At 50.1% G+C, this 17,581-nt stretch overlaps 1 protein-coding gene and 1 long non-coding RNA gene across 2 annotated transcripts; both read right to left on the bottom strand.

Annotated features, from left to right (window-relative positions):
* Positions 1–1,924: 1,924 nt before the first annotated feature.
* Positions 1,925–6,779, bottom strand: LOC101783767 (phosphoenolpyruvate carboxykinase (ATP)). Its single transcript, XM_004984910.3, has 11 exons — positions 6,685–6,779; positions 6,271–6,534; positions 4,885–5,087; positions 4,614–4,767; positions 4,310–4,495; positions 3,727–4,025; positions 3,351–3,524; positions 3,185–3,250; positions 2,743–3,091; positions 2,460–2,628; positions 1,925–2,351 (listed from the first exon to the last, which is right to left on the bottom strand). Exons 2-11 carry the CDS (start codon positions 6,504–6,506, stop codon positions 2,208–2,210), a joined length of 1,980 nt encoding a protein of 659 aa, XP_004984967.1. The 5' UTR covers positions 6,507–6,534; positions 6,685–6,779; the 3' UTR covers positions 1,925–2,207.
* Positions 6,780–15,210: 8,431 nt separating this feature from the next.
* On the bottom strand, positions 15,211–17,077 carry LOC111255933. The gene is made up of 3 exons (XR_002676088.1): positions 16,956–17,077; positions 16,711–16,882; positions 15,211–16,634 (listed from the first exon to the last, which is right to left on the bottom strand). It is a non-coding gene; the product is annotated as an uncharacterized LOC111255933 (long non-coding RNA).
* Positions 17,078–17,581: the final 504 nt, after the last annotated feature.

Raw genomic sequence — 17,581 nt, 5'->3', positions numbered from 1 at the left:
AAGCTTTATAGCCTCATATTGTCAAAGGTTTATCGTACCAAAGTGGTACTGGTGTACGGTGATGCCATTCTTGCTGTTTAGTCGAAATCTGACCATCATTTCTTTCCGAATTTTCAATGGGTTCTCTATTCATCTGATCTTCAGTAGATTTACACATCATCATGTCTCAATCTGTCTCTCAATCTGAGCCCTCGTCAGTGTCCCACGATGGGTTTAGCCTGCTGTGTGCACTTCTGCGCCTGTATCAAATACAATTAGTGACTAGCAAAGTTTTTTGTAAAAAACAGAAAAGGGTAGTTTGATATCAATATGAGTTGAGAAGCAAAAATGTGTAAATAAATATCTCATACAAAATACATTATTAAATAGCTAAGGTTAGATTAAACACGGCAAGAAAAAAAATAGTTCATATTTTCATTCGGATGGCAAAGCAAAATGTCACGTGCAATTAAGCAAAGCTCAGTTGCAACATGTAAGATAAAAAAATGAGATGACAAAAATTGGACTCATGAAGTAATTACAAATAGACTGTAGTAGGAGCTGGCATAGCTCAAGTTGTGTTAACTAACCTCATATTATATGTCGAATCCTGGCAGGATTTCTTGGTTGCCCCTCTCGGCAGAGGCTTCAGAGCAACTGTCTACTCTCCAGGAGATGATCGACAGACTGAATCTCAATGAGGAGCTCTTTGACCAGTGGACTTATATTTGGGGCTCTGCTATCTTCACGTCTAAAAAAGCTTATGATAAACTTCATGGATCACTGCCGGCATCGCCCCTCTTTAAATGGTACAGAACAAACATAAATTCTTTTTCTAGCTATTGCTCAGAGACCGCCTCAACACTAGGAATCTGTTGCGCTGCAAGCATATGTTCTTGGAAAGTTATCTTTGTGTGCAATGTATGGAAGGTGTGGAAGAAACAAGGTTCCACTTATTCTTTGATTGTCCCTTTAGTGAAGCATGCTGGATTTTTTTGAATCCACTGGAATACCTCCCTTCATCCACTTGACATGATTATACATGCTAGGCAACAGTTTGGCAATAAGATTTTCAGGGAAGGGATCATCATAACTTGCTGGTCTATCTGGTGCCACATCTGGTGCCACATAAATGCTATCATTTTTTATGGTGAAGTTCTCTCGTTTGGTGCCACATAAATGCTATCATTTTTTATGGTGAAGTTCTCTCGTTTGCTAGATGGCGACAATTGTTTGAGAGGGAGATGAAGTTGGTCACCTTGCGGGTGAATCCAACGTTTAGAGATTCTATCATTGTTTGGTTGAGCATTCTCTAATTTATGATTTGCCTTTTCTTTTAGGCTTAAAGCCTGTGTAACTCACGTCTGTACATATTCCATCTCATATATAAAAAAATAGGTAGGAGCCTCCCCTGTTGATTCTGTAAAAAAACACATATTATATTGAATGCACACAGAGGTTTGGTACAAAGGGGAAAAATATAAATAGGATCACAACATTCCATGATAAACTTATCCTACAAATAGCAACATGCCAACATCTAAGATTAAAAAAAATGAGATGACATAATTGGGGCTCATACGTTTCAAAAAAAAATTGGGGCTCATGAAGTAATTACAAATAGACAGTAGTAGAAGCTGACACAACTCAAGTTGTTTTAACTAAACACATATTATTTTAAATGCACGAGGAGGTTGAAAAATTACAAATAGGATGTTGAGTGATTGGTAACCAAAATCTATCACAACTGAATAAACAATATAGAGTATCTATATGGATATTGTGTTATAAATTAAAAAAAGAGAGAGGGAGAGAGTGTAAATATAATAAATAATTTTGATTAGATGTGCTTGCTTCAAATTTATTCACGAACTTCTAATACTTATATTTTTAAAAAATAACTATGCCTCATTAAAATTGCTAGCATATATGTAGGAGCACATGCTGGCCATCGAAATCAAAATAGTTCATATTCAAATTCTGGAAACCAAAGAGAGTACACGGGCAAGATGCAAGCACGATAACATACAGGACCAGGCCGAACAAGCTGATAGAACAAACCTTACAGGTAACAACACCACACGCATAAACATGATAACACACAGAGCTAGTCTACTATGTTGGCACATCAATCCAACACTTTTTTTCGTCATCATCATTGTAACGCACGCACGCACGCACCACGGTTTTATTCTGAACCCAGTCCATCGCTTCGCCGGTCCGGATCATCAGAAATTGGGGCCTGCGGCGAGGATCTCGTCGGTCAGGCTGCTGTCGTCCCCGATCTTGTAGCTGGCGAACACCTCGAAGTTGTTCTTGAAGAGCCCGGCAAGCCTCAGGAGCGTCTCCTTGTACGCGGCCTTGTCCGTCCACTGCGCATACCATTCGTCAAGTTCAAAAAATTGGTCAGTGTTCTGTTCTGAACAAGCTGTGCAGTTCAAGATGACTGATGGCGCGAACTGGTTAGTGACAGGGCTTACGGTGTTGATCGGGTCGAGGATTTCCGATGGCACGCCGTCGATCTCGGTGGGGATCTCCAGCCCAAAGACCTCGGTCTTCTTGTAGTTGGCGGTGAGGAGCTCGCCGGAGTGGATGGCGTCGACGATCTTTCGGGTGTAGGGCAGCCTGATCCTCTTGCCCACACCGTACCTGACAGGCCACCGTCATGAACTTTCAGTTACATAACGAACACGAGCTTTGCAGTCGCACAAAGAAGAAAAAAAAACATGACGTCCTCAATGCAGATCAGTTAAGGAACAATACCTGCCGCCGGACCATCCGGTGTTCACAAGCCATCCGGTGGCGCCATACTTCTGCATTTTCTCGGCGAGCATGGCGGCGTACTTGGTCGGATGGAGCATGATGAACGCCGCGCCGAAGCAGGCCGAGAACGTGGCCTGCGGCTCCTTTATGCCGTCCACAGTGCCGGCGACCAGCGCGGTGTAGCCGCTGATGAAGTGGTACATGGTCTGCGCCAGGTTCAGCTTGCTGACAGGCGGGAGCACGCCGAACGCGTCGCACGCCAGGAGGATGACGTTCTTGGGGTGCGGCCCGACGCAGGGGATCTTGGCGTTAGGGATGTACTCGATCGGGTAAGCGGCACGAGTGTTCTCTGCAGTAAAACCAGCAGCGTGTGAGGTCACAGAGTCTTCTTACGATGCGTGTGACCGGTCAAAAAATGGGTCTGTGTTTTGGGGATGTTTACCGGTGACAGATTTATCGGTGTAGTCAACTTCACGTGTGTGCTCGTCGAAGACGACGTTCTCCAGCACTGCGACAGAAACATTCAATTAGCCCGTTCAGAGCAAAGACAGTGCAAGATCTGAAATGCCACTATTATAGCAAAAGAAACCGAAAGTTTAGGGATGTACCAGTTCCAAACTTGATGGCGTTCCAGATATCAGGCTCTTTCTCCTGGGACAGGTCTATGCACTTGGCGTAGCAACCGCCCTCGATGTTGGAGACGCCATTGTCGCTCCAGCAGTGCTCGTCGTCACCGATCAGAAGCCTATTGTGATCCGTCGACAGCGTCGTCTTTCCAGTACCTGATTTGAGGGGGGGGGGGGGGGGGGGGGGGCCAAAATCAGCAAATACGGCAACGGTATTCATACAGGTCAGTGACGCTGACATCACATAACAGCAAATCCGAGGCATAAATAGGATAGGATAAGCTAAGCGAAACGTCAGATGCGGTTTGGGCAGGTGACGGCACCACAATCCTGTTGGGATCCACCCCCAGTATCTTACCTGAGAGCCCAAAGAAGAGGGCGACGTCACCGTCCTTGCCCATGTTGCACCCGGAGTGCAGCGAGAGGATGCCGCGCTTGGGCATGAGGTAGTGCATGACGCCGAAGAGGCCCTTCTTCATCTCCCCGGCGTACTGCGTGCCCAGGATCACCATCTCCCTCCTAGCGAGGTTGATGTCTACGCTCGTCGACGACGTCATGTAGTGCGTGTAACGGTTACAGGGGAACTGCCCGGCGTTGTAAATGGTGAAGTCCGGCGTGCCGAAGCTCTCCAGCTCCTCGTCCGTGGGCCGGATGCACCTGCCACCCACCCCCAGTTACTTCTTCTACAGCTCTAGCAGTATACTATAGCTTTGGTCCCCAATTGTCTTGGAATGCAACAGGATCACAGGATAGATGTATACATATATGTAAATATATAAACATGATATATAATCATAGCTCATACACCATGCTGTAAATGTAGTAGTTTAATGGGGTCATCGTCAATGAACTTATCTGGGCTTTGGAGCAACGACCTAGGATAAGAGTACTGCAATAAGAGTACAAGACAGACAGTATTGACTGGGAGGGTGTTGGCTTACATGTTGTGCATGAAGAGGGAGTGGTACGCCCTGGCGGAGATGATGCGGACCTTGATGCGGTTCTCCGGGTCCCAGTTGAGGAACTGGTCGTTGACGAACACCTTGTCCAGGGAGTTGAGGTAGTCCACGGCCCGCTCCCGGTTCGTCAGGAACGTGTGCTCGTCCATCTCGATGTTGGGCGAGCCCCTGCGTTGGTCACCAGAGGTGCTTGTTGGTCAGCCGCGAAGCAGAGGCCCGGCCTCGGCAGGCAGCAACTCAGCTGGGCGAAACAGAATGATGGTCACGAGGACGAGGCGCTACTCACTTGCCCCACCAGAGGTCCTGCGCGGCGGCCTCGTCCTTGACGACGCGCTTGTCCCTGGGCGACCGGCCGGTCTTGGCGCCGGACAGCGTCGCCAGCGCGCCGTTGGACGTGATGAACGACCCCTTCTCGTACTTGATCGCCTGCTCGTACAGCTCTGTTTTTGTTTTTCACCAAAAGGGGAAAAGCATCCATTAGTCTCGCCTCGATCACGTACGTGTATGCCTGGACGAAGAATAACAAGTGGGTGAACAGGGAAAGGCTGCGTACGTACCGCCGGGGGAGAGGTTGTAGAGGACATGGGTGAACTTGAGGGAGCTGTCGCTGACGGCGATGGTGGGGGCGGCGGGGTGGTGGTGCTGGTGGTGCTTCTGCGGCGTCGGCGGCGCGCCCTTCGCGGCGGCCTCGCCCTTCCTGGCAGGGTCACCCTTGACGACTTTGGGGCCCGTTTCACGTGTCAGAGACGCCAACGACGCGCTGCATCATCATCCATCACATGTCGCTTAATTTAATCAATCATCAAAGGATCATTAGCTGCTAGTGTAGATCCTTAACATACAGTTCCTAATGCTTACTTGCAGCTAGCACTGCAGCATGTTACTTACGCTTACAATCAACACGAATTCATGCGCGAAAACGGGAGGAGATCAGGTGACCCAGATGAACAACTAGGCCTACGCAAACACAACTAGGCTCCTTGATAGTCCTACAGATTCTGATGAGCTGCAGCGCAGACTTTTTGCGTAAAGGATCCTAGGTTTCTTGGGGGATGAAGGAGAAAGTTTGTTTTGCGGCCGACGGCGACAGCGGTGTCACGTCAGGTAAGGTTCTTTCCCTGCCGTGCCAAGTTGCTTGCGTGTCCGTTACGTGCGAACCACCACACCGGCTGATCCTTTTCTATCTCCTCCCCACCTTTTCTTCCTTTTTAAAAAATAAAAAAATAAAAAAAGGCACGCTGACTAGCTAGTACCGGAATTGAGTTCAATGATTCATGTGTGCTACGGCCTACAGGGGATGGAAATATGGGGATTTATTCGATGCGATAAGAACAAGTTCGATGCAAGCATGTGAATTCGTGACGTGTGTCCGTCACTCCGGTGCCATGCACGGGAGGTTACGTGATACCGTGGATGCACCTGGCCACCTGCGTGTGCGGTCCACGGGGTGCCCGTGCGCGCGAGAGACCTTCTTTGTGTGATGGTTCTTTTGTCTGAAAAACGGCATGGGCCGATGGTAAAACCAGGTAAGGCTTGTACAGTTGTAAAGCGTCACTACCATAATCTTTGCTGCTTCTTTAATGGGGCTGTGTTATTTAGTTTACTGGAGTAAATTATTTTTTTGGGTAACGTATAGTAAGACTTTTTTTTAAAAAAAATACCTATACTATTACCAAGTATGTTGGTGGGGCCTGCCCGGCGTGCCTATCTATGCCCAGGTATGATCTGTTCCGTTCCTTGTTCTTCTTCCGGAGTTCGCAGGCCACAGCTCCCGCAAACGTCAATTATTTTGGATTTTTCTTCCAAAAGGGAAAATGGATTCATCTTTGCTCACCTCTCATGTTCTTGGGTTGGACATTGTTGTTAAGCTCTTTTTAATTAACGAAATCAACAGAACCGATATTGAGAAGAGAAGGGGATGAAATGGCGGGCGCGGTCGGCACCTGATGGATTGCAGCTGCTGGCGGTGGCGCTCCTCCTCGGAGAGCGCGGCGGCGAAGGGCGAGGCGGCGCCGTCCTTGATGGGCGTGGTGGGCGCCGACCGCTTCCGCTGCAGCGAGTGCAGCTCGTCGATGGTCTGCGCGCGCACCGGCGCCGCGCTGTCATCGTGGCACACGCCGTTCTCGTGCTTCTTCTTCCCGTGCGTCTCGATCCGCGCCAGCCCGTTCGGCGCCGCCATGGTCAGGGTCAGGGATCGCTGGAGCAGCCTGCAGGAATGGAAAACACAGCGAGCGCATTAGCAGCCTAGCTAGGAAAGAGCACCTGCACCACGATCACGGCCGCCATTGACGCTTCGAGAGCATCTGCGAGGATTGCAAGGGGATTGGATTGGACGAGGAGGAGAGACGGGCACGTACGGGAACAACGACGTGCGCCGAGGAAGCGGTGTGGAGTTGGAATCGAAAGGAAACCAGTGAAGCGGTGTGGGGCGGAATGAGACGAGCCCGGCGGGGCTTTTAAAGGGCGCCCCGGAGAGTTAACCGTGGTTACGTTCTGTACCTGACCCGTGTGGTGCCGGGTTGGGTCAGGAGTTGGAGCTCTGGACTTCTGGAGCTTGTTTCTCTGATTTTTCTCCCCTCTGTTTCCCTGCCTCTATGCAGGACGTACTGCAGACACCGGATCAAGTCCATTTTCAGTGTTGCAGCACTATTGTACAGACAGCACGGCCATCTGATTCTTGCTTTAATTTGCATACTTGTCTGAAGCATCAAAGGTCGATTCTTCACCACTTCCTCTCCGCACAAAGAAAATGTATTGAAGAAGGTGAACATAGTAATCTATTCAAACAATGGATTTGTCATCTTTTTATACATGTACTGTACGTGCTCACGTGTGTTATGTAAAAAGGTGAGTTACTTTTCATCGTGCCCCCCCAAAAAAAATCTTTGGTCGAGAGTCCATCTCCAGCTGGAAATCAACACACTATCATCACACATTAGCTTGTCTGACTCCGAGCATTATCATCACAGATAATCTGACCATACCGAGTCGGTGCAGGTCGGCCTTCATCTTCATCCTACCTACAGTTCGATCTCCAACCTCCAGGATAACCCAACAAAAAAGGCATACACAGTTGAGCAGCTCAGCATGCCATTTAAAAAATGTTTGAATAGAGTACCAGCTGGAGTTGTGTCAACGTTTGACCGCGTCCCAGCTAACATGAGCCGCGTCAATGTGTTGCATTTGCAATTGCGTTGCGTATGTGTGCGTGAGGCGGATGGATAGGGACGACAACCTATTGCCCCATCACAAATTCAAATATCCTCTTGTAATTTTCCTGCAATTGATCTGTCATCAGCTGGAGTACTAGTACTGCGGCATAGTACAAACAGTAGTATAAAAGCGATGAACCCGCTGTGCATAATCAAGTCAACTAACTACGGTTAATTATTTAATTTGACAGGTGTTTATCAATCAACTAACTACGGTTAATTATTAAATTTAATCGACAGGTGTTTACCGATCAGCCTAGCTCTCATTTTCTTCTGTTTTCATTCATGATCTATCGTTTTCATGGATCGATCACCATAGCTACTGGCTGCTAATTTTTCGTTTCTCTCTCTCAATTTTTTGGATCATTGGACGAGAATGATCATGGATGCTACCGGGAAAAGCAGGAGGCTCAATTAAGGTGTCCACGGGAAGGGGGTAATCAAGTTGATTGGCTCCAGTAATCCAACTCAATCTGGTGAATAACGCGAAGCTGGGTCAGATATTTCTTGGCTCTGTTAGTATATTTGGATGCAGAGGCGAAATGGAAGTGTGAAAGGCCCGCTGACTTTTTTGGACGAACATCCTCTTTTACCTTTATCAATTAGCGATTTTATTCTTTATTTGAGCACCATGGTCACTGACTCTTCGTATAGCCTGAACGATCATTTCTTTTAGCTTGAAACTTTGAACGTGTATAAGCGTCCTTTCTTACAGGAGATGACATGGCGAAAAGGAAAACGTGGTCGAGCTGGATGCGTGCCGTGATCCGAGTGTTTCACTTGATTTAGGCCGAAGGGACTATGACCAAAGAAAATGTGTTTTTATTATTTTACTCCACAACACGCCGTACTGCCGGGATTCATATTAGCTAACGAGCTTTGTCCATGTGCGGATTACCTTGTTTATCAGTTTTATCAGGTTGCTTGGATAAATAAACGAAATGAATTCGATTGTCAAGTTGCAGGTCAGAACCCATCCGTGTCGTATCCGACGCTTATCCTGGTCAGACTCCGCATCGGCATGGCATCGGACCCCGCCGTGTCAGACACCAGCCTATCCTATCTATCTAGATCCTCTCTGCCGCAGCTGCTCCTTCTGGTTCCGGGAAGACGCCTCCAACCACCGGCCCGGCCGCCCGGGTGCCCTCGCCTCGCCGGGGCGGCGGCTCCGACGACCTGAACGAGTCCGGACGAAGCACGCGCGCGTGGCAAGTAGCAACGACGACGTGCCCTCGCCCCTGGGTATCAGGGTAGACGGGAGTTATTGGGCCAAGACTTGGGCGCGCAGCCGCGTTGGGATCGCAGCACGTAAGCGCACGAAACGATCACATCCCGGACGATCTGCACCGGCATCCGGCAGGAAACAGCAGGCGAACACGCTGCGTCGCCGGCAGGAGCTGGCGGGGCCGCGCGCGCGGTCGCTTTTGTTTCGTCGCCGCGCAAGCCACGCCCACGAGCCACGAGGCCCCCGAAGAGCCGTCGAGGGGGTCCGGTCCCGGTCCGGCGGTGATGGCCTTGACGTGGGGGTGCGGGCGCGGCTCGTGCCATGCCGATGCGATATGGCGCGCCCGCCCGCCCGATCCTCCGGCAATTGGAGGGCTCGCTTCGCTTGGGATGGGACAAGCGCGTGCGCGACGTCACCTACCGACGAGCGGTTAGGCCGCTGCATCCGAATGGCACCCTCGATCGTCGTCACGCTGGACGTGGAGCTCTCCTCCTTTGTCCCGGGGACGTAGTATGGCACGCCATCGCAGAGGTTACGTGCACGGCCACACACGGCTACGTACATGAGCGGATCTAGCGTTAGCTGGCCCGGCCCGCCAGCCGCCACACCGCGCAGCGTTAGCCGGAGCCGGTACCGGTATCCGGTACAGAATCTGACAAGATCGGCGCAGGCTCTTTTCAGGGCTAATTCAAGTTTGTCTTGGATACGTTTCTGGGCTACTGACTAGTGACTACTGGCTACTTCCATCTCCGCTCCTTTGCGTGCGTGAGCGTGAGCCGGGCAAGCAATTTTTCCCTCCCAGCGACGGCCGTCGGCCGTCGCCTGTGTTCTTCAGAGGATCTCCTTCCTTCACTACCAGACCAAGCGCTGTTGGTGGAGCGTGCACAGGCGTCATCTCGCCACGCCCTATGCTTTCTGTTTTCCAGGATAGGCTTTGGCCTTTTGGCCGGGAGGCCGCAACTAGGGCCGGCTGTACCAAGACGAGAGCCAAATGATTCAACAACGATAACACTGCCCTCGGTACGTGTTACTACTTCCAATTTCTTTTTCTTAGAATGGAGGTACGTGTTTTTTTTCTTTCTACCTATCTTTCTCTCTTTTTTCCGACTTGAGTGCCTTCTCGTGGACCTGCTAATTTTTCTTCCCCCGACGGATGGTTGATTTTACCGGAATTTTAAAGTGGATCTGTACCCCGAAACCTTCACTTTTTTCCCCTCCACAAGCCTGGCTTTTCTTTCAGATATGCGTGGAACCAGTGCGGTGGCTTTGGAGTAGGGTCACCAGTGGTTTCGTGGCTTGCGTGCGCCGCGCTGTTGTTGTTGAGCTCGAGTGGAGCATCCAGGGAGTGAAATCTGAACGATCGCCCACTGTCACCGGAACTGGCACCCCCTAGGCCGGGCGAACGCGACATGAAATAATTCCGCACCAAGAGAAAAGAAATCAGGAAATCGTCGCACAGCACATATTCAAGAAGTTGCAAGGACAGACACCTTTCACTGAAGATTCAAGATTTGAAGTGTAAAAGCAGCCTCCATATTTCTCGTCCCTGTTAATGTGCTGATGGCGCTGCATAAAGTAAATTGCTGACGGCAGGGTGCCCGGGCAGCCTTTTTTCTCTCAAATCTGGCCGGTCGGTGGCGCCTCCCCCGGGCGGGCCTCGGGTATAGTCGCGAGTTTCCAGACTGAATCAATTCGTTCACACGCATCCAAACCGCACGAATTCAACGGGCGCGAGCGCAAGGTACTTGCCTTGCAGGAGCGGAGCCACTCGGCCAGTGATCCCGTCGAAAGCGACGTGTGATTGCAGAGGGCGTAACCAAGGGAGGCCGAGCAGCCCAACCCGGTGCGATGCTTGCAGAGCAAAAGAAAACCACGGTACGCGATCAGAGGTTCAGACTTCAGAGCAGAAATGGCTTGCAGCGGCGTCCGGTAGTTCAGCGTGCAGCCTTCTCTGCTCTGCTGCTTGGCGCGTGCTGGCTGCTGGTGATCTCGTGGAAAAGGTGAGGAGGCAGTGGGCGCGACCTGGCACCTGCCCTGACTATGCGTAGTACTAAAAGGCAAAGCACGGACGTGCTGGAGATTTTCCCCGGATTTTACCAAACCGGGGCACTCCCCGTTGTTCCCCGGATTTGGTTGGTCAGGGATGCCTTGCATGGTATGGTTCTCCCTTCTCCGTGGAAATGTCAGCGTCGCCGGTGGCTGCGACGAGGGATGGTATGGACGTATGGTAGCAGTAGCCTAGTAGGCACGAGGCCGCCACGGTGGGTCGAGCTTGCCTGTGTCATCGTGCGCGAAATGTGGTGAGGCTGCGCACCGCACCGGACCTGAGCAGAGGCAGACCGGGGGAGGTGAAATGCGTTCGATCGTTCATTTGCCTGCTGTCGCTGTCCGCGTCGAGTTGCTCGAGTCCACCGGGAAGGGGATGGATTTCGTCTGGATTCCATCAAATCCCAAGCGACCGAGATGCCGCCTAGCCTAATTGCCGAGCAAAGCAAGATTTCTTCAGTAGTTCGTCGTCATATTCGTGACATAGTAAATTACTCGAGAACATAAAATGTGATAGCAGAGAAGTGGTAGAATGGACACTCGTGACTCGTGAGTAATGACTATCTATCCCGTGTGGAAGATGGATTAGTGCTGGTTGAAAAATAGTACCCATTCAGTAGAATCGAAATCGATGTCTATTGCTATCCGGAGCCGGTAAAGATTTTCTTGCTCTGTAGTCTAGATGGTAAAGCAACAATTCTTTGTTGCACCAAACAGAAAAGTTGAGGCCTGGTACGAGATCCGGGACAAACTTGTCTTTGGTGCTGTTGGGGCAACATCGTTTTCATGTGTTTCCGCACTGGTCGGGCTGGAAAATTGTGAATAAGGGGGTGTTTGTTTATTTAGAAGCTCCTAAAATTCCTGACACATCGAATGTTTAGATACTAATTAGGAGTATTAAATATAGACTAATTACAAAACTAATTGCATAAATGGAGACTAATTTGACGAATCTATTAAACCTAATTAGTTCATAATTTGACAATGTGATGCTACAGTAAACATGTGCTAATGATGGATTAATTAGGTTTAATAGATTCATCTCGTAAATTAGCCTCCATCTGTGTAATTAGTTTTATAATTAAGTCATATTTAGTTCTCCTAATTAGCCTCCAAATATTCGATCTGATATGAATTTTAGTCTGAACTAAAGATCCAAATACCGCTAAGGCATTGCCTGGGGACTCGGGAGGTAGCTGGTTCTCACTTTCTCCGACAGGTCTTCACAGCTTCACACGGCAATCCCCCGCTGTTCGATCACGGCCACCACTTCAACACGGATTATCATCTGGCAAGGAATTGGACAACCAAGTATTCTCTGATCGATTGATTCCTAGTCTGTTTCATTTTTTTGAGGAAGTCAGATAGAATTTGTTCTCACAAAACAAAAAGATTACCCGGCCTCTGCGCGCACAAGATCTTAGATCTCTCGTCGTCCCTCCCTGCGGCTGGGCCGAGTACCGAGGCCGAATTCTACAGAAGGCTTCAAGGTGACGCCTAAACAGGCCGCAAAAGCGTCAGTGGGCTGGTTCGTGCAGAGAGCACCTGCTCCTGCAAACCGATCTTCTCGCAATCGCAAGGGTGACACAATCTCCAAATTAGCATCATTATAAAAAAATTCGCCAAATTAGCAGAACATACGCAACTTTCGCTTTTCTACTTGGGAATCAAATTGTTCAGGGTCTTTAAAAGTGTTATTACCAGCGGTTGGTGGTGCCCGCGCCCACAGCGGCACAGCGGTGAGCCACGACGCGCCGTCCGCCACCGCGGCCTCCATGGCCGCCCGCCAGGATGTCGGCGCTGTAGCATCCACCGGGCCCAGCACGCCTTGTACGCGCGCGCGCGACGCCATGCCCCTGGCCGTTGCGGCCGCTATCCGCGTCCCCCGCCGCCGTGCTGGCCGTGCGCGTCCCGTGCCTGACAACGGCCCCGCGGAGATCGCCGCCGTGTTCACCGACGACTAGTACGACGCTGCGAAGGGGCGCGAGCCGAATCCGATGAGCTTGTTGCTGCACGCCGGCGCGGTGAGGTTGAGGCCTTCGTCGCGGTGGCCCGCCACTTGGCCGGCCCGACGTCGTCGAAGCTCCGGCTCTCAGGCCATACCCCGAAGTCGATCGATGTGGTGTAGAGCACGTAGCGGCGCTCGGGGCTGACGACGAGGACGGCGGGGTTGGACTCAAGCTGCACGGCGAAGCCCTGGACGAGGATCTGGTAGGAGTAGAGGATGCCGGCGCCATGGAGCTTGGTGCGCTCCGGAGCCGTGTCTTGGTGCGCTCTGTCGACGGATGGATCCGGCGGTTGCATCGCGATGGCCGCCGGTGGCATCGCGGCTTGTCGGCCGCCGCCTCGCCGGCCTGGAGAGTAGGGATATCCCGAAATCGGACCAAACATTTTTCAATAACACCCCTTGGATCGCGACTATTAATCGCGTACAGGCTGAGTATTTTACATTAACACCCCTAATTTGGATCGCGATTAATCGCGATCCGATATTTTTGGAAAAGGTCCCTTGGTATTTACAAATAAGCACTCCTTTACCGTATGGGCTTCCGCCTCCTGACTCCTCTCCGCGATCCAGAGCCGCCGCGGCCGTCCGTCCCCTGGCCGCTGCAAGCGCAAGGCTCGAGCCATCTATCCCCTCCCCCTCAAGCGCTAGCACCAGCTCTTCGCTCCCATCCATACCCTCCCTTGCGTCAATATCCCATAGCGCGCGCATTCGCCCGCCGCAACCAGGTACGTCGATCCTCCGCCGTGCTGCTTTGATCTGTGCGCCGTACCGCACTGAGATGGCCGATGGCGCCTCCGATCCGGTGGCTTCCTCCCGGCGACGTCCGACGGCGGTGGGGGCTGATGGTGTGGGGATCCAGCGAGCATCTTAATTTGGTTTACATGTGGACACTGGCTACTCTACTTGAATCATGCATCAATTGCGCAGAAAATAGGTTGCTTTTATCTTTTCTTTTTCATTTTCCTACCTATGGCCTCCTAAGTTGTAGTCTTGTATTTTTCTGCTATATCTATGAAACTCGCACTGTCTTGGTTCGTTAAAAAAAAATTGCGCAGAAAATGTGTAGAAATCAGCGGCAACTCTTGTGTCGCGTGGAAGGATCCGATGGAAAAACAAAGTGCCTGACTGCTGATGGAGAGCATGGAGTTTATTACCAAAGGCAAGGCATACACTGCCAATCTTTGTCTCATCAATTCCAGACTCGCAGATGAATGACTAGCATAGTAGCATGGGTGCCGCAAGGCTACGGAGTTGTAAAATCCCTTTGAAAATGGAGATATTCTTCTATGGCTGATCTTTCAAAACAGGATACAAAACTGCAGATGTACTTGAAACATGTTTTCCTCGTTTTAGAGGGGTGGCTTGGGGTTTGTAGAGGATGCGCAACAAGATGTCCACTGAAACAAGCTATCCAGCAAACCTTTCTTCAGAACCGGTGAATCTTGTTGGAGTATGAGAATTGGACACTTTACCTTGTGTGATGAGAAGGGTCTGCAGTGGTCAGCATGTGTTTGTTCAGATGTAATGGCCATCTGAATCCATTGACGTATGTGTGCATGTGGTATGTTATTCCAACTCTTGTTGCTAGTAACCCCGGTGGATCTGTAGAAGCTCTGTTATAGCGTTGTGTTAAAGCCGAGATGGTTTCCTTGTCTTAAGGGGTAAACATGTTTGTTCGTTATATATGCACAAGGAAGTAGAGTTTTGGTTTGTTTGCGGTAGGTAGTGGAAACAGGTTAGATGGAGCTGGTGAGAGCGTTGGTCCTGCGGGATGGTGAACTATAAATTGTAAAGCGTCGTTCAGTTCGTTTTTGCAACTGCAAATGTTCAGTTCATTGTTGCAAATATTCAGTATTGCAATTTGCAAATGCAGAGTACCAAAGCGCTTTCTGGAAAAAAAAAGAGCAAACAGAGAAGAGCATCGCTGCCTTCTTCTGGAGTTGTTTTTGTGATGCGAGTCAGTGAGTTTGGAGGAACTTATGTTATCTGAAATTGCTCTGAATGCTGAAAGCTTCAGCCCACCTGGAGGTTTTGTTTCTGAAACGGCCACCTGAAGGTTTTGTTGCTTTCCTGCCTGAACCTACCCACTTCCATCGGAGATCAGATAAATCGAAGATCAAAGGAGAGCGTCCATGGTGATGAGGGCAGGACGAATACTCTTTCCGAATGGCCAACCCCTGTCTTCCTCTCATCTTCGTCCATGGCGGCGTCCAGGCGAGGCGAAGGTGGCTCCGCCAGTTGAAGGCGGCGGCTTGGGGCCGGAGGCAGCACGCAGCAGCGCGTCTTTGGCCGAGGTTGCCGGCTTGGCTCTGGATCTGCAGCTGAGTGTGCTTTGCAGACGGCTCGAGGCGCTTGAATGCATCGTGACGGCCGGCGCCGCATCGTCGCCCACCATCTCGCCGGTCTGGAATTTTTGCAAAATACACCCTGATTTGGTTAACCGCGATCCAAAGTAGGGGGTTCTATGTAACACCGAACCATTATTTTGCATTAAGCCCCCTAGTTTGGATCGCGACTATTGATCGCAATCCAAAGTGGGGGGTTTATGTGAATAACCATTTTTTAAAGCTCCTTATTTAGGTCGCAATTATTAAAAAACCCCTGGTTGTTTACAAACAAGCTTCTTCTTCCACCTTCAGATGGGCAGCCATCCTTCTCCCTCTCGGCGATCCGCCGATGGCGACACGGCCGCCCCCTTCTGTTCACTGCTAGCGCAAGTCTTGACCAATCCGTGGCCTCCTTATCCTCAAGCCCCATAGGCCTGCTAATGGAGGTGTACCCGTCCCCACCCACCCTTGAAAATTAGTTGGGTACCTTTAAGAGCAATTTGAGCTTCTTAGAATTCCGTAACATCCTCCTAGGCTGCACAAATATAAGGATCATTGAGCCATTTGAGCTTCTTAGAATTCCGTAACATCCTCCTAGGCTGCACAAAGATAAAGATCATTATGCTAGGTGGGTGCAGATGCAAAGATACGACTGAGACAAGAAACTGAGGAAACCTCAGGTAATTAAAAATTACCTTCAAAATATGACTGAGACAAGAGCTGAGGAACTAACACAATGCATTCGGCAAACGCACTGCCAATTCAAACTTGAGCAATTCTCACTTCTTAGTTCTACGTGCTAAGAGAACAACAGCTAACAGCTATACCATAATACCAATCTTGGCATTTTGGCAATGTCTGAATGATTAGATGTTCAGAGTTCAGCAATTAGCATATATAGTAAGCTGATATATAAAAAATTTAAGTACATATTCATGTAAACTAAGCAGATTCTAGCAAATGATGATTTATAATTGCTTAACAGTAGCAGAAATAATTAGCTGCTCTATTTGGTTGGATCGGAGGGTCAAACAGGTTACTGCTTTGAGGTACACGCATGCAGATTGATACAAATCTGCTTTGAGGACCTATATAATCTTACAGGCCACCTGATTTCACATGATTTCAACATACAAAATTCACAATGATATGTAGCCACCACCTTCATCCTCACCAGGTGGAGGCGGCAAAGGTAACAAACCACTCATTCATTATTATTTCTAGACTTTGGACTTGTTTCATATATGAATAACAACAAGAAGGCTGTGCCTTACTTTAGTAGTTTTACTTCAGTAGTTTTCTTTGCTAACTTGTGAATTCTCAGCCTGCTTGTATCGTCCTACAAACGACCTACTAAGCAAAAGCAAAAGCAGGAGTTGACAAGAGCTCAGGTCATTCAAGCATCGTCAATCACACCAAATCCGATTGGAAACCGTACGCAGATGCGAGATTTCAAAGTTCTTTTTCCTTCCACTTCACATCCTATACCCTGAGAGACAGCAGCTTGCACCAATTAAACCCCCAAATCATGCGAGAGGGAGAGGGAAGGAGGAGAAGGGGTGTACTTTGTGAGTCTGTGTGGGAGCTGAGCACCGCAGGAGACGCGCACCGCCACCGTGCCCCGTGACTCTATGAGCCGCGCCGGAAGGGCGACCACTCCCAGGCTGCTGCGGTGGCCAAGGCAGTGGTGAAGGGCTGAAGGCTGATGACTCCTCGACACGTCCCCTGCAGATCTAGCTAGAAGGAGAAGGGTGTGAGTTGATGAGGAGAAGAAGGGCAGGGGTAATGTGGAGGGATGGAAGAGGAGTACCTGGATCCGCCACCGTTGTTGGAGGAGAGCGGCGGGAGCAACGGCAGACGACGCTGGCACCGGCAGCGTCGCCTTTCTTACGGGAGCGCAAGGACTCGGCTAGCTACTCGCGTACAGGGGCGCATGGCATGGCACCTCGTCGTGGGAGGTCAACAATGCTGGTTCCAACCCGCCTCCCGACCCACATTTTAGTAGACCCAACCCATTCCGACCCACATTTTAGTAGACCCAACCCGTCCCGACCCGCTAGTCTCTAGTACCCATTCCCACCCATCCTAACGAACCTCACGCGTGGACCCGCCTTGAGATACCCGTTTCACCCTACCCCACTAGCAGGCCTAAAGCCCCAGCAGGCCCCCCGCATCAATGACCGAAAGCTCGCACGTTCGCCTCATTCGAGTCCGGTACGCTTAGGCCTCGCCGATCCGGCGTGTCGCCGACGCTTGGGGCTTTTGGTATACTTCTATGTGTAGAGTGTAAGACTAGCTCTTGCGTTCAGCATCTTAATTTGCTTTGTCCTGCCAAAAATTTCTGCCTTTTCAAGCTTCAGTATTGTTTTGTTTGAGCTCATCAGTTGATTGTAGTAACATATCATTTCGTGTTCATAACATCATTGGCTACTTAAA

Source organism: Setaria italica, chromosome IX, assembly GCF_000263155.2.
Source record: "Setaria italica strain Yugu1 chromosome IX, Setaria_italica_v2.0, whole genome shotgun sequence".
NCBI lineage: Eukaryota > Viridiplantae > Streptophyta > Magnoliopsida > Poales > Poaceae > Setaria > Setaria italica.
The sequence above is the reverse complement of the archived record's forward strand: the minus strand, read 5'-3'. Positions and strand labels throughout refer to the sequence as shown.

Coding starts and splice junctions, on each gene's coding strand:
- LOC101783767 (XM_004984910.3), bottom strand. CDS start 6,506: ATGGCGGCGCCGAACGGGCTGGCGCGGATCGAGACGCACGGGAAGAAG. Junction 5,088..6,270: donor CAGCAGCTGCAATCCATCAG/GTGCCGACCGCG, acceptor ATGATGATGCAG/CGCGTCGTTGGCGTCTCTGA. Junction 3,525..3,726: donor CCTCTTCTTTGGGCTCTCAG/GTAAGATACTGG, acceptor CCCTCAAATCAG/GTACTGGAAAGACGACGCTG.